General features: G+C 43.6%; 1 protein-coding gene across 4 annotated transcripts in view; it reads left to right on the forward strand.

Moving 5' to 3' along the window:
- Window positions 1-16,179, forward strand: part of uba6 (ubiquitin like modifier activating enzyme 6) — a 447,925-nt gene that overhangs the window by 223,134 nt on the left and 208,612 nt on the right. For all 4 annotated transcript variants that reach the window (XR_011889573.1, XM_072281896.1, XM_072281895.1 and 1 more), the window contains 2 exons: window positions 13,801-13,944; window positions 14,059-14,126. Coding sequence is in view for 3 of the 4 variants with exons in the window: in XM_072281896.1 (XP_072137997.1) it covers window positions 13,801-13,944; window positions 14,059-14,126 (212 nt within the window). In the remaining variant the exon portion in view is untranslated. The remainder of the gene's footprint in view (window positions 1-13,800; window positions 13,945-14,058; window positions 14,127-16,179) is intronic.

Genomic DNA, 16,179 nt, shown 5'->3' on the forward strand with positions numbered 1-16,179 from the left:
TGATATGCTGGATATGGAGGCTCGTGTGCTGGTGGTAAAGACCAGGAGTTCCTATCCCTTTTATGGTGACAGGAAGATAGAGTGAGGGCAGCATGGATGGTAGTGGGAGGTTCTTTGAAGAATGACTACATCTCAGATGTTCTGAAATGGAAGTGTCATCCTGAGAATAGGTGTAGTACAGATGGAGGAAATGAGAAATGGGTATAGCATTTTTACAAATAACCTTGAGAAAGTAGCTGTGAGAGTCAGTAGGTATATAAAAGATATTGGTAGATGATCTATCTCCAAAGATGGAGACAGAGAGATCCAGAAAAGGGAGAGAGGTGTCAGAAATAGACTAGGTAAATTTTAGGGTCGGGTAGAAGTTGGAGACAAAGTTGATGAAATTGACAAGTTCAGCACAAGTGCAGGAAGCAGCACCAATGCAGTCTTCGATGTAGAGTGGAAAGAGTATAGGCTTGGAACATGGACTTCCACATAGTCAGTGTTTACACCTTGGGTTTCGAGAAACATCTTCTTCACCTGTCTTTTTGGGACGCTTCCTGCCACAAATATGCACCTGCACTCCTAAGACCTTCTGTTCCACCACTCCAGAAATTTATCAGACATTTATTTAAAAAATATCGGCATGATTATCTGTCCTGTGGATGAGTAGCAGTGTGACCTCTTAATCTGTTACATGTATAACTAAAAGTTAAATTATCCTACAATATGATCTCAATGGGTTAGGTATAATTAAATAAATTAATGGTTTTTAAAAATTGAAATAAAAACAAAATGCTGGAATAATACAAGTCAACTGTGGAAAGGTTATTAATCTAAAATATTAAATGTTTCCTTTTCTACAGTCTGAAAATGCATCATCAGAACAGGATATGTGATATAGAAACATAGAAACATAGAAAATAGGTGCAGGAGTAGGCCATTCGGCCCTTCGAGCCTGCACCGCCATTTATTATGATCATGGCTGATCATCCAACTCAGAACCCCGCCCCAGCCTTCCTTCCATACCCCCTGACCCCCGTAGCCACAAGGGCCATATCTAACTCCCACTTAAATATAGCCAATGAACTGGCCTCAACTGTTTCCTGTGGCAGAGAATTCCACAGATTCACCACTCTCTGTGTGAAGAAGTTTTTCCTAATCTCGGTCCTAAAAGGCTTCCCCTCTATCCTCAAACTGTGACCCCTCGTTCTGGACTTCCCCAACATCGGGAATAATCTTCCTGCATCTAGCCTGTCCAATCCCTTTAGGATCTTATACATTTCAATCAGATCCCCCCTCAATCTTCTAAATTCCAACGAGTACAAGCCCAGTTCATCCAGTCTCTCTTCATATGAAAGTCCTGCCATCCCAGGAATCAATCTGGTGAACCTTCTTTGTACTCCCTCTATGGCAAGGATGTCTTTCCTCAGATTAGGGGACCAAAACTGCACACAATACTCCAGGTGTGGTCTCACCAAGGCCTTGTACAACTGCAGTAGTACCTCCCTGCTCCTGTACTTGAATCCTCTCGCTATAAATGCCAGCATACCATTCGCCTTTTTTACCACCTGCTGTACCTGCATGCCCACTTTCAATGACTGGTGTATAATGACACCCAGGTCTCGTTGCGCCTCCCCTTTTCCTAATCGGCCACCATTCAGATAATAATCTGTTTTCCTATTTTTGCCACCAAAGTGGATAACTTCTCATTTATCCACATTAAATTGCATCTGCCATGAACTTGCCCACTCACCCAACCTATCCAAGTCACCCTGCATCCTCTTAGCATCCTCCTCACAGCTAACACTGCCACCCAGCTTCGTGTCATCCGCAAACTTGGAGATGCTGCATTTAATTCCCTCATCCAAGTCATATGTGATAAAAGTTGTTTTATATTGCATAGTAGGTGATGGGAAGATGTACAGGACAAAGGGACTATCTGTGATACAAGTCCATCATTTGTACATTACTATGTTTGCTTACTTTTGCTGCCAATTTCCATCTTGCTCTTCACTTCATTTTCTGGAACTCTCAATCTCTCTGGAGATGAGCTAGCCACAGATATTCATAACAAGCCTTTTAGATAGATATTTTATTGATCTCAAAGGAAATTAGCATTGTAAGTGCACAGATATACAAATATTAAAAGAGAAGTAAGTAAGAGTAAAAATTAAGTTGCCTCGAACAGTCTAACAGGAGGAATTATCACTTCCCTAGCTATAGGTTGACTCATTCCAAAGCCAATGGCCAAGGGTAAGAATGACCTCACGTAGCGCTTCTTGGAGCAGTGCAGTTGTCTTAATGTATTACGAAAAGTGCTCCTCTGTTCAGCCAAGGGGCATGCAGAGGGTGAGAACATAGTCCAGAGTTGGCAGGATGTAGACTCCCACAGTTGTTCTGACTGTATTTCCTTCCACCAAAGCACTTGTAGGAACACCAGTCTATTCTCCCAGTTCCTTTGTTTCTGTCATATTGGCTCCAGTGACGACACAGGTACTTCTAAAATGTCTTCTTTCTGAATCTAGAAATTCCCATAGTTAACAGAGCCCTTGACCACATCTTATCTATTTTTCTGTTTTCACAACTGTTCCAGGCAGTACAAGTACACCTTCCGACTCACCAGCCTTAACCTTCAGTAGATTCTCCTTTGCAATTCCTGCTAGTTGCAACAAAACTCCATTGCCTGACTCTTGTTTCCTTCTTCCTTCCATCTGATGCATTTTGAAGGGATTGTTCCCTTCCTGACACTCTGGTTCTTGTGTCAACTTTGTATGCAACTGTAGGAGCTGCAACACCTCTTCTGTCACTGTCCTACCATCTAGTGATCCAAACAATCTTTTCTAGGCCAAGAGGCAATTTACGTACATTTCTTCCTATTCAGCTTACTGCTTCAGTACTCACAATGTGCTCTACCCCAACCCTCACTGGTGCAACCAAGTACAGATTAAATGATCACTCTGCAAAAGGTCATAGGCAATCAAAAGGAACAATCTTGAGTTTTCTGTTGCCTGTCATTTTTATTCTTTTATTCTATATCCCATTGCTTTTGAGGTCTAGGAATGGATAGAAAATTAAAGCCTGACCTACACATGTACAAGAAGAATTCGCCTGTGATGCTGCTGCAAGTAAGCTTTTTATTGCATCAGAGCATACACGTACTTGTGCATTTGACAATAAACTTGACTTGAACCAAGCAATTTTTTGCTGGAAGTCATCAATTTTTCTTTCTCCATCAGTAGAGCCTGTCCTCCGGAAATGTTGCACAGCCTTGCTGTTAGCAGCACAATATATTTACTTACAACAGTGTATGTTTCCAACAGTTGCATTTTTTTATTTCCATATAAAAATCAAGTAACTGATGAGATGATTTCGAAAAAGATGAGTTTTTAAAGAAAACTTTCTGTGCCTGTATCATCCATTTTTTTCTAGCAACTTTATATTGTCATTTTGTTTTAATCCACAGGACCAAATTTAAAATTTATGCCCAATTACTTGGCACCACTTTTTCTGGGGCAATTGGAGATGGATGAGAAAAGCTGTTTTTTCAAGGAACTCCCATGTATGAGAATTGAATAAAACAAATGGGAATTTTCATTTTCATTAGAACAGTACAGCACAGAAACAAGCTCCTCAAGCATGATGCAAGTTAACCTAATTCCTACAATTGAGAGCATCCTGTCTGGCTGTATCACTGCCTGATATAGGAATTGTACCTCCCTTAATTGCAGAACTCTGCACAGAGTGGTGCGGACAGCCCAGCACATCTGTAGATATGAACTTCCCACTATTCAGGACGTTTACAAAGACAGGTGTGTAAAAAGATCATTGGGGACCTGAGTCACCCAACCACAAACTGTTCCAACTGCTACCATCTGGGAAACGGTACCACAGCATAAAAGCCAGTACCAACAGGCTCTGGGACAGCTGCTTCCACCAGGCCATCAGACTGATTAATTCATGCTGACACAACTGTATTTCTATTGTTGTGCATACTACTTATTATAAATTACTATAAATTGCACATTGCACGTTTAGACGGAGACGTAATGTAAAGTTTTTTACTGCTTGTGTATATGAAGGATGTAAGTAATAAATTCAGTTCAATTTGCACATGATCCATATCCTTCCATTTCCTGTATATTCAAGTCAGATCAATGTGAGAAGTTGTATTTTGGGAAGACAAATTAGGTTAGTACTTTCACAATGAATGGTAGGGGCCCGGGGAGAGTCAAAGAACAAAAGGAGCTAGAAGCATAAGTACATGGTTCCCTGAAAGGGACAGCACAGTTGCTGAAGACTTTAGCATGCTGGCCATTTATTTATTTATTGAGGTACAGTGCGGAGTAGGCCCTCCTGGCCCTTCTCAGCAACCCCTGAATTAATCCTATTGTAATCTTGATACCATTCACAATGACCTTGTGTCCTTGGACTGTGGTAGGAAACTGGAGAACTCAGAGGAAGCCCACGTGGCCAGTGAGGGCACTGAGGATAGTTGGGATGTGTTGTGGTTGTGGAAGATATCGGTGAGACCTCATTTGAAACTCATTTCTATTTGCTCTGCTATAGGAAAGATGACATTAAACTGGAAAGTGTGGAAAATAAAAATTACGAGGATCTTGCTGGGACTCAATTGACTGAGTTATAGAGGCTACGACCTGATTCATCAGAGCATAAGAGAATGAGAATGCAGTCTTTTTCCTGGGGTTGGGGTGTCAGTGATTATAGGATGTAGGTGTAAGATGAGAGGGGATAGATTTAGTAGGAACCTGAAGGGCAACTTTTCTCAGCCAGAGGGCGGGTATATGGAATATGTTCACATGGAATCAGTTGTCTGTGGAAATGGTTAAGGTGGGTACCTCCACAACATTTCAAAGACATGCGGACAGGTACGTGGATAAGAAAGATCAGAGGTGTGTTTAGACATTTTTAATCTCTCCCTCGCTCAGTGTAGAGTGCCCTCCTGCTTAAAATTATCCACCATTGTCCTTGTACCAAAAAAAGACCAAGGTAACAGGCCTGAACGACTGGTATCCTGTTGCACTCACCTCAATAATAAGCAAATGCTTTGAGAGGATGGTTAAGGACTACATCTGCAGTATGCTACTACCCACACTGGACCACCTACAATTCGCCTACTGACACAACCGATCGACAGATGACATAATAGCCACTGCTCTACATACCATCCTTACACATCTGGAGAAGAAGGATGCTTGTGTGAGAATGCTGTTCTTGGACTACAGTTCAGCATTCAACACCTCTCATCTTTGTGCCTATCCAGTCTCGACAAGAAACTCAGTGACCTTGGCCTTGACCCTGCCTTGTGCAGCTGGATCCTGAACTTCCTGTCAGATCGCCAGCAGGTTGTAAGAGTGGGCTCCCTCACCTCCAACCCTCTGACTCTCAATACAGGAGCCCCTCAGGGCTGCGTACTGAGTCCCTTCCTTTACTCCCTATATACCCATGACTATATCGCCACCCACAGCTCCAATCTGCTAATTAAATTTGCCGACGACACTACATTGATTGGCCTTATCACAAACAATAACGAGGTGGCCTACAGGGAAGAAATCATCTCTCTGACACAATGGTGTCAAGAAAACAACCTCTCCCTCAATATCGCAAAAAAACAAAGAAGCTGGTTGTGGATTACAGGAAGAATGGAGACAGGCTAACCCCTATTGAAATCAATGGATCTGGGGTTGAGAGGGTAGGCAGCTTCAAATTTTTTGGCATCCACATCACAGAGGACCTTGCGTCGTCTGTACACACCAGCTGTGCGGTGAAAAAGGCACAACAGTGCCTCTTTCACCTCAGACGGTTGAGGAAGTTTGGTAATGGGCCCCCAAATCCTAAGAACTTTCTACAGGGGCACAATTGAGAGCATCCTGACTGGCTGCATCACTGCCTGGTATGGGAACTGTACTTCCCTTAATCAAAGAATTCTGCAGAGAGTGGTGCAGACAGCCCAGCGCATCTGTAGTTGTGAACTTCCCATGATTCAGGACATTTACAAGGACAGGTGTGTAAAAAGGGCCCATAGGATCATTGAGGACCCAAGCCATCCCAACCACAATCTATTCTAGCTGCTACCATCCGGGAAGCAGTACCGCAGCATAAAAGCCAGGACCAACATATCATCAGACCGATGAACTCACACTGACTTTAGTGTACTCTATATTACATTGACTGTTCTATTTATTATAAATTGCTATGATTGCACATTGCACATTCAGATAGAGATGTAAAGATTTTTACTCATGTATGTGAAGGATGTAAGTAATAAAGTCAATTCATATTCCATTCATATGAGCCAAACATGGGCAAATGGGACTAGCTTAGATGGGAATCTTGGTCAGCATGGACCGTTTGGGCTGAATAGCCTGTTTTAATGAAACTGTAAAACTCCATGTGCATCACAGATTTCAATGTATTCTTCCACTGAAATGCCTGTCACCTGGCCTGACCTGCTTTTTTTACACCAGCTATAGCATAGTCTCTTGTCTAGTTGGAGTCTACAACACAGGAACAGGCTATTTGGCCCAACTAATCGATTCTGACCTGATCTGTGTAGTCCCATCTTCCTCTAGCCTGACCATATTGCTCCAAACCCCTCTCATCTTTGTGTCTATCCTAATTTCTCTTAAATGTTATGAATGATTCCACATCTACCACCTCTGCTGGCAGCTCATGCCACACTTACACACTCCTCTCGCTGAAGAAGTTCTCGCTCAGATACCCCTTAAATATTTCACCTTTCACTCTTAACTTTTGACCTCCAGTTGGAGTCACTCAATCTGACTGAGGGGTAAATGTCTGCATGCATTTTCTCTATATATCCCTCATAATTTTGTACATCTGTAAGAACTTTCCATGTTCTCCTAGGGTCCAGAGAATAATGTCTTGACCTATACAACCTTTCCCTGTAACTCTGGTCCCCAGGTCCTTGCAACATTCTTGTAATTTCTCTCTGCACTCTTTCAAAATTAATGTTATCTTTCTTCCAGATAGATGACCAAAACTGTTCTCAATATTCTAAATTCAGCCTCACCAACAGTCTATTACAGCTTCAGCATAACATCCCATTTTCTGTACTCAGTGATTTATGAAGGCCCAGTCCAGTGTACTTTACGCCCTTCTGTACCAGTCTTGCAACTTCCAAGGAGTGATGGATCTGTACTCCCAGGTGTCTCTGTTCACATGTCAGAGCCCCACTATTCACTGTGTACTCTTACCTCACACTTGTCTACATTTTTCCAGCTGGTCAAGATCATAATGATAGCCTTGCACTACACTCCTAGCTGAAGTCCAGGTAGACAACGTCCACTGCTTTTCCTTCAAGAACCTTCTTGGTAAACTCCTCAACAAACTCCATAAGATTGGTTATACTTACTTGACCTACAACACAGAAAGCCACCTTGATTTGGATAGACAGGACCCTTATCAGGTCCTGTCTATCCAAATACTTATATACCCTGTCTCCTGCTAGTAATTTACCCCCAACTGACATCAAGATCATAATTTCCTGGGTAGAGATTATGAATAGTAAAAGGAAAAAAATCACTGGTGGGAGTTGTCTATAGGGCACTGAATAATAATATTACAGTGGCACAGGCAATAAACCGAGAAATATCTGAGGCATGTATGAATGGAACAGCAATTGTCATAGGGAACTTAACTTGCACATAGATTGGGTGAATCAAGTTGGTCAAGGTAGTCTTAAGGAGTTCTTCATAAAATGCCTACTTGATAGCTTTCTTGAACAGCATAGTAGTGAATCTGCAAGAGAATGTACTATCTTTGATCTGGTCCATGGGTAAAATTAGCAATTTTGTAGTAGAGATCCTCCTGGAAAGTGTGATCACAGTATGATTGAGTTTCTCATGCAAATGGAGGGTGCAAAAGATCGATCTAAAACCAGAGTATTATGCCTAAACAAGGGAGACTACAATGGGATGAGGGAGGAGTTGAATAGGGCAGACTGGGAACACAGACTATATGATGGGACAGTTGAGGAACAGTGGAAGACTTTCAAAGAGATTTTTCACGGTGCTCAACAAAAGTATATTCCAGTTAAAAGCAAGGACAGTAAGGGTGGAGAGAGCCAGCCATGGATAACTAAGGAAATAAAGGAAGACATCAAACTAAAAGCTTGTGCATACAAAGTCGCCGAGAGGAGTGGGAAATTGGAAGATTGAGGAAACTTTAAAGAGCAACGAAGAACCACTAAGCAAGCAAGAAAGAAAGGGAAGATAGATTATGAAAATAAACTAGCACAAAATATAAAAATGGATCGTAAAAGTTTTTATAATTATATAAAGTGGAAAAGGGTGGCTAAAGTGAATGTAGGTCCCTTGGAGGAGAAGAAATGGGAATTAATATTAGGGAATGAGGAGATGGCCGAGGCTTTAAATGACTATTTTGTGTCAGTCTTCACGGTGGAGGACACGTCTAACATGTTGAAGAGAGATGATAATGAATGCGATGGGAGGTGAGGCCCTCAGTACAATAGCTGTCACTAAAGAGGTAGTGCTGAGCAAACTTGTGGGCCTAAAGATACACAAGTCCCCTGGTCCTGGTGGAATGCATCACAGGGTGCTGAAAGAAATGGCAGAGGTTACAGTAGAGGCTTTGGTGATAATTAACCAAAATTCTTTGGACTCTGGGCAGGTCCCAACAGATTGGAAGAAGGTGAATGTCACTCCACTGTTCAAAAAATGATGTAGGCAAAAGGGAGGTAACTATAGGCCAGTTAGCTTAACATCTGTAGTTGGGAAAATTCTTGAAGCTATCATTGAAGAAATTGTGAGGCATCCGGAAAGAAATGGATCCATCATGGAGACACAGCATGGATTCAGCAAAGACAAGTCCTGTTTGAGAAAGTTACTGGAGTTCTTTGGGGTGTGACACTCAGCTATATTGGCTGGTATTTATCTCGGGGAAACCCCGTTCACCGCCCACCTGGTCTCTCGGTTACGTTGGTTGCTGTACAATTGCCATCTGATTCGGCTTCAAACATCAATCATCAGCCAGCGCACAATGTACGTTTTACCAATTACACTTTTTAGTTATTACTAAGACTATGAGATTAATAGAGGTACAATACAAAAAGGAATGGAAAAGGTGCCAGACTTATCAAAGTTCAATTTCCTCGTGCACACGTTGGAACTTGGGACCTCCTTTCTTCCCTCTGAGATCCACTCTGACTCCTTCGACTCCCAGCCTGGGACCACCCGCAGTGATCGACCACAGCACTCCCAGTACGTCTGCCGTCCTCCCGGTCTCTCCTCCAACTCCCCACCCGGAGTGATCGACCAGAGCACCCCCCGTACGTCTGCCGTCCTCCTGGTCTCTCCTCCAACTCCCCACCCGAAGTGATCAACCACAGCACTCCCAGTACGTCTGCTGTCCTCCCGGTCTCTCCTCCAACTCCCCACCCGAAGTGATTGACCAGGACACTCCCCGTACGTCTGCCGTCCTCCTGGTCTCTCCTCCAACTCCCCACCCGGAGTGATCGACCAGAGCACCCCCCGTACGTCTGCCGTCCTCCCGGTCTCTCCTCCAACTCCCCACCCAAAGTGATCAACTAGAGCATTCCCCGTACGTCTGCCATCCTCCCGGTCTCTCCTCCAACTCCCCACCCGGAGTGATCGACCACAGCACTCCCAGTACATCTGCTGTCCTCGTGGTCTCTCCTCCAACTCCCCGCCCGAAGGGTCCTCCAACTCCCCACCCGAAGTGATCAACTAGAGCACTCCCCGTACGTCTGCCGTCCTCCCGGTCTCTCCTCCAACTCCCCACCCGGAGTGATCGACCACAGCACTCCCAGTACATCTGCTGTCCTCGTGGTCTCTCCTCCAACTCCCCGCCCGAAGGGTCCTCCAACTCCCCACCCGGAGTGATCGACCACAGCACTTACCGTACGTCTGCCGTCCTCCTGGTCTCTCCTCCAACTCCCCACCCGAAGTGATTGACCAGAGCACTCCCCGTACGTCTGCCGTCCTCCTGGTCTCTCCTCCAACTCCCCGCCAAAACCCCCGCTTCCCAGCCATATGAGACAGCATATTATCCCAAGAAAGAATAACGTGGACACCCATTGGTTCATTTGCTCTATTATCAATAATATAACCCAAGCAAACTGCTAGCTAGAGACTTTCTCAGCATTTAACATAACAAAGAAGCCGTTTTAATTAACATATGGCAGTAACATACAAGAAGAAACCCCTTACAGAGGATATAACGAGTGCAGTGGATAGAGGGGAACAGATGGACGTTAATTACTTGGATTTCCAGAAGGCTTTCGATAAAGTGCCACATAAAAGAGAAGATTAAGATGCATAGAGTTGGGGGTAATGTAGTCACATGGATAGAGAATTGGTTAACTAATAGAGAGCAGTGAGTTGGGATATATGGGTGTTTCTCTGGTTGGCAATCTGTGCTGAGCGGTGTGCAACAACTATTCATGATATACATTAATGATCTGGAAGAGGGGACCGAGTGTAGAGTATCTAAGTTTGCTGATGACACTAAATTGAGGAGAAAAGCAAATTGTGCGGAGAGTCTGCAGAGAGGTAGAGATAGGTTAAGTGAGTAGGCAAGGGTCTGGCGGATGAGTACAATGTTGGTAAATGCGAGGTCATCCACTTTGGAACGAAAAATGGAAGATCGGATTACTATTTAAATGGTAAAAGATTGCAACATGCTGCTGTGCAGAGGGATTTGGGAGTGCTTATGCATGAATCACAAAAGGTTGGTTTGCAGGTGCAGCAGGCTGTCAAGAAGACAAATGGAATGCTGGCCTTCATTGATCGAGGGTTTGAATTTAAGAGCAGGGAGGATATGCTGCAACAGTACAGGGTACTGGAGGTCTCCTTACTTGAGGAAGGACATACTTGCTTTGGAGGCTGTGCAGAGGAACATAGAAGATAGAAAACCTACAGCACAATACAGGCCCTTCAGCCCACAAAGCTGTGCTGAACATGTCCTTACCTTAGAACTAACTAGGCTTACCCATAGCCCTCTATTTTTCTGAGCTCCATGTACCTATTCAGGAGCCTCTTAAAAGACCCTATCGTATCTCCACCTCCACCACTGCCGTTGGCAGCCCATTCCACGCATTCACCACTCTGCGTAAAAAAACTTACCCCTGACATCTCCTCTGTACCTACTTCTAAGCACCTTAAAACTATGCCCTCTCGTGCTAGCCATTTCAGCCCTGGGAAAAAGCCTCTGACTATCCACACGATCAATGCCTCTCATTATCTTGTACATGTCTATCAGGTCACCTCTCATCCTCGTCACTCCAAGGAGAAAAGGCCGAGTTCGCTCAACCTATTCTCATAAGACATGCTCCCCAATCCAGGCAACATCCTTGTAAATCTCCTCTGCATCCTTTCTATGGCTTCCACGTCCTTGCTGTAGTGAGGCAACCAGATTTGAGCACAGTACTCCAAGTGGGGTCTAACCAGGGTTCTATATAGCTGCAACATTACCTCTCAGCTCTTAAACTCAATCCCACGATTGATGAAGGTCAATGCACCGTATGCCTTCTTAACCACAGAGTCAACCTACTTAGCAGCTTTGAGGGTCCTATGGACTTGGACACCAAGATCCCTCTGATTCTTCACACTGCCAAGAGTCTTACCATTAATGGTATATTCTGCCATCATATTTGTCCTACCAAAATGAATCACCTCACACTTATCTGGGTTGAACTCCATCTGCCATTTCTCAGCCCAGTTTTGCATCCTATCAATGTCCTGCTGTAACCTCTGACAGCCCTCCACACTATCCACAACACCCTCAATCTTTGTGTCATTAGGAGGTTCACCAAGTTGATTCTAGAGATGAGAGGGTTAGACTATGAGGAGAGATTGTGTCGTCTGTGACTGTACTTGCTGGAATTCAGAAGGATAAGAAGACATAGAAACATATAAAATTATGAAATGAATGGATAAGATAGAGGCAGGAAAGTTGTTTCCACTGGTAGGTGAGACTAGAAGTAGGGGACATAGTGTCAAGATTCGGGGGAGTAAATTTAGAACAGAGATGAGGAGGAACTGCTTTTCCCAAAGAATGGTGAATCTGTTGAATTCTCTGCCCAATGAAGCAGTAGAGGCTACCTCAGTAAATATAGTTAAGACCAGGTTGGATAGATATTTGCATAGTAGGTGAATTAAGAATTATGGGTGAAAAGCAGGTAGGAAGTAGATAAGTCCATGGTCAGATCAGTTGTGATCTTATTGAATGGCGGAGCAGGCTCAACGGGCCAAACAACTGACCTCCGCTCCTATTTCTTATGTTCTTACTTATTCTTTGAGTGCTTGTTGAACAATGAAACAACATTAGCTATCTTTCAGTCCTTTGGCAGCTTGCTTGTGGATGAAGACATTTGAAGTATCTGCAATTTCTGTACTGGCCTTCTATCAGACCCTGTGGACTTATTTGGCTCAAGATAGCCAGCACCACCTCTTCTGTTGTCTAAAATGGATGCAGTCTGCCTCATTATTGTTTTCCCTCAGTTTTGTCTTCTGGGTAAAAATGGATGCAAAAGCATCATTTAAGATGTCCCTGTGTAGACTGTCCATATTTTCAAGAAACATTTTTGAATGCACATGACAAATTCTGCCCCATCTGAGCACCTAGCACTAAGGAAATCCCAGTCAATAGCAGGGAAGTTAAAATTACCCACTGCAACAACCCTGCTGAGGCATAGAGAAGTACAGCACAGAAGCAGGCCCTTCACACAAAACCATTTAAATTGTGTACTCCCATTGACCTGCACTGGAACCATAGCCCTCCATGTAGCTATCCAAACTTCTCTTGGATGTTGAAATCAAGCTCACATGTTGCACTTGTGCTGGCACTTCATTCCATGCTCTCAAAACCCCCTAAGAGAAGAAGTTTCACCTTATGTTCCCCTTAAACTTTTTTATCTTTCACCCTTAACCCAGCCTCAGTGTAAAACGTCTGCTTGTATGTACCCTATCTATACCTCTCATCACTTTGTATTTCTCTATCAAGCTCTTTTCAATCTTCTACATTCTGAGGAATACAGTCCTAACCTATTCAATCTTTCCTTATAACTCAGATCTCCCAGACCCAGCAGCATACTTGTAGATATTCTCTGTACTCTTTCAACCTTGTTTACGTTGTTCATGTAGGTGGATGACCAAAACTGCACACAATATTCTAGATTAGGCCTCACAAACATCATACAACTTCAACATAACATCCCATCTCCTGTACTCAATGCATTGATTTATAAAGGCCAGTGTATCAAAAGGTTTCTTCACTTGTAACACAACTTTCAATGAATAATGGACCTGTATTCCCAGGTCCCTTTGTTTTACCACACTTCTCAGTGCCTGACTGTTCACTAAGACCCAACTGCCGATTCTCGGCCCGAAACGTTGACTGTTCGTTTCCACGGATGTTGCCCGTCCTGCTGAATTCCTCCAGCGTGTTGTGCATGTTGCTTTTACCTGTGATGGACTGGGCTGAACCACTTTGTAGAATTTTCTGTTCAAGAGCTATGATGTTTCCATACTTGGCTGTGGTGCTCTCCACTACACATCCATAAAACTTTGTCAAAGCTTTAGGTGCCATGCCAAATCTCTGCAAACTCCTAAGAAAGTAGAGGTGCTGCCGTGCTTTCTTTGTAATTGCACTTACAGCTGATCTGAAACACCTAGGAATTTAAAGGAAAAAACATAAATTTTCAACAGTTTGGGCAGCAACAATAGATAGAGAAACAGTATTTGCAATTCATGTAAATGTGCTGCAATTTTTTAAGTATATTTTTGTATATTGCAGACTGCAGTTAATCATGATATTGTTAAGTGGCTTTCACGGACAGCAAGAGGATGTTTGGCCCCTATTGTTGCTGCTTTTGGTGGAATCATTAGCCAGGAAGCTTTGAAGGCACTCACGGGGAAATTTTCTCCACTTCAGCAATGGGTTAGTTTTTTTTATATGTTTAAATAAATTAAAAATAAATAAATAAATATGTTTATATGTTTAAAAAGATAGTTTTATTGATTCAGAGAATATTGTGTTTGTTTTGCTTTATAGCTATATTTTGATGCAACGGAGTTATTTCAGACTCTAGAAGGTACAAATGGTGATCAGTTCCAACCACGGTAAGTGTAGAGTATCGGTTTAAGTATGAATTTGATGGATAGGAGGACACAATTTAAATGTTGGATATTCAACACCTACTTGGAAGTGTTAAATTATTCCAACCCATTTAATAGGGCTGACTGAATGCTGGAAGTGATAATTGCATATGATACTATTTTACTAAACATTGATACAGCAGTATAGTACAGGAACAGGCTCTTCTGCTCATGATGTTTATGGTGACCAAGGCAATGTAACTAATCCCAACTGCCTACATAAGATTGTATGTCTCTTTGCTCTGATCAAGTGCTTCTACCACTATCAAAGAAAAAGCTTGCCTTATATATCTCCTTCAAACTTTCTCCTTTTCACCTTAAAGCTATACCCTCTAGTTTTTGACATTTCTACCTTGGGGAATAAAGATACTGACTATCTGCCTGCCCTATCTAAGCCTTTGTAATTTTGTACCTTGCCGAGGCACAGCGACAACTCGCAGATACCTCCTCTTATTTACCCCTCCATCATGACCCCACGAAGGAGCCCCAGGCCATTGTCTCCCACACCGACTTTATCCGCTCAGGGGATCTCCCAACCACTGCTACTAACCTTATAGTTCCCACACCCCGCACTTCCCGTTTCTACCTCCTACCCAAGATCCACAAACCTGCCTGTCCTGGTAGACCTATTGTCTCAGCTTGCTCCTGCCCCACCGAACTCATTTCTGCATACCTTGACAGGGTTTTATCCCCGCTTGTCCAATCCCTTCCTACCTATGTCTGTGACACTTCTCACGCTCTTAAACTTTTCGATGATTTTAAGTTCCCTGGCCCCCACCGCTTTATTTTCACCATGGATGTTCAGTCCCTATATACTTCCATCCCCCATCAGGAAGGTCTCAAAGCTCTCTGCTTCCTTTTGGATTCCAGACCTAATCAGTTCCCCTCTACCATCACCCTGCTCCGTCTAGCGGAATTAGTGCTTACTCTTAATAATTTCTCCTTTGGCTCCTCCCACTTCTTCCAATCTAAAGGTGTAGCTATGAGCACCCGTATGGGTCCTAGCTATGCCTGCCTTTTTGTTGGCTTTGTGGAACAATCTATGTTCCAAACCTATTCTGGTATCTGTCCTGACGAAGGGTCTCGGCCTGAAACGTCGACTGCACCTCTTCCTACAGATGCTGCCTGGCCTGCTGCTTTCACCAGCAACTTTGATGTGTGTTGCTGGTACCTGTCCCCCACTTTTCCTTCGCTACATCGACGACTGCATTGGTGCTGCTTCCTGCGCACATGCTGAGCTCGTTGACTTCATTAACTTTGCCTCCAACTTTCACCCTGCCCTCAAGTTTACCTGGTCCATTTCCAACACCTGCCTCCCCTTTCTAGACCTTTCTGCCTCTATCTCTGGAGACAGTTTATCTACTGATGTCTACTATAAGCCTACCGACTCTCACAGTTATCTGGACTATTCCTCTTCTCACCCTGTCTCTTGCAAAAATGCCATTCCCTTGCGCAATTCCTCCGTCTCCGCCGCATCTGCTCTCAGGATGAGGCTTTTCATTCCAGGACGAGGGAGATGTCCTTTTTAAAAGAAAAGGGTTTCCCTTCCTCCATCATCAACTCCGCTCTCAAACGCATCTCCCCCATTTCACGCATATAAGACCATAAGACAAAGGAGCAGAAGTAGGCCATTCGGCCCATCGAGTCTGCTCCGCCATTTTATCATGAGCTGATCCATTCTCCTATTTAGTCCCACTCCCCCGCCTTCTCACCATAACCTTTGATGCCCTGGCTACTCAGATACCTATCAATCTCTGCCTTAAATACACCCAATGACTTGGCCTCCACTGCTGCCCATGGCAACAAATTCCATAGATTCACCACCCTCTGACTAAAAAAATTTCTTCACATTTCTGTTCTGAAAGGGCGCCCTTCAATCCTTAAGTCATAACCTCTCATACTAGACTCCCCCATCATGGGAAACAACTTTGCCACATCCACTCTGTCCATGCCTTTTAACATTCGAAATGTTTCTATGAGGTCTCCCCTCATTCTTCGAAACTCCAAGGAATACAAT

Source organism: Mobula birostris, chromosome 17 (assembly GCF_030028105.1).
Source record: "Mobula birostris isolate sMobBir1 chromosome 17, sMobBir1.hap1, whole genome shotgun sequence".
In the NCBI taxonomy this organism is placed as follows: domain Eukaryota; kingdom Metazoa; phylum Chordata; class Chondrichthyes; order Myliobatiformes; family Myliobatidae; genus Mobula; species Mobula birostris.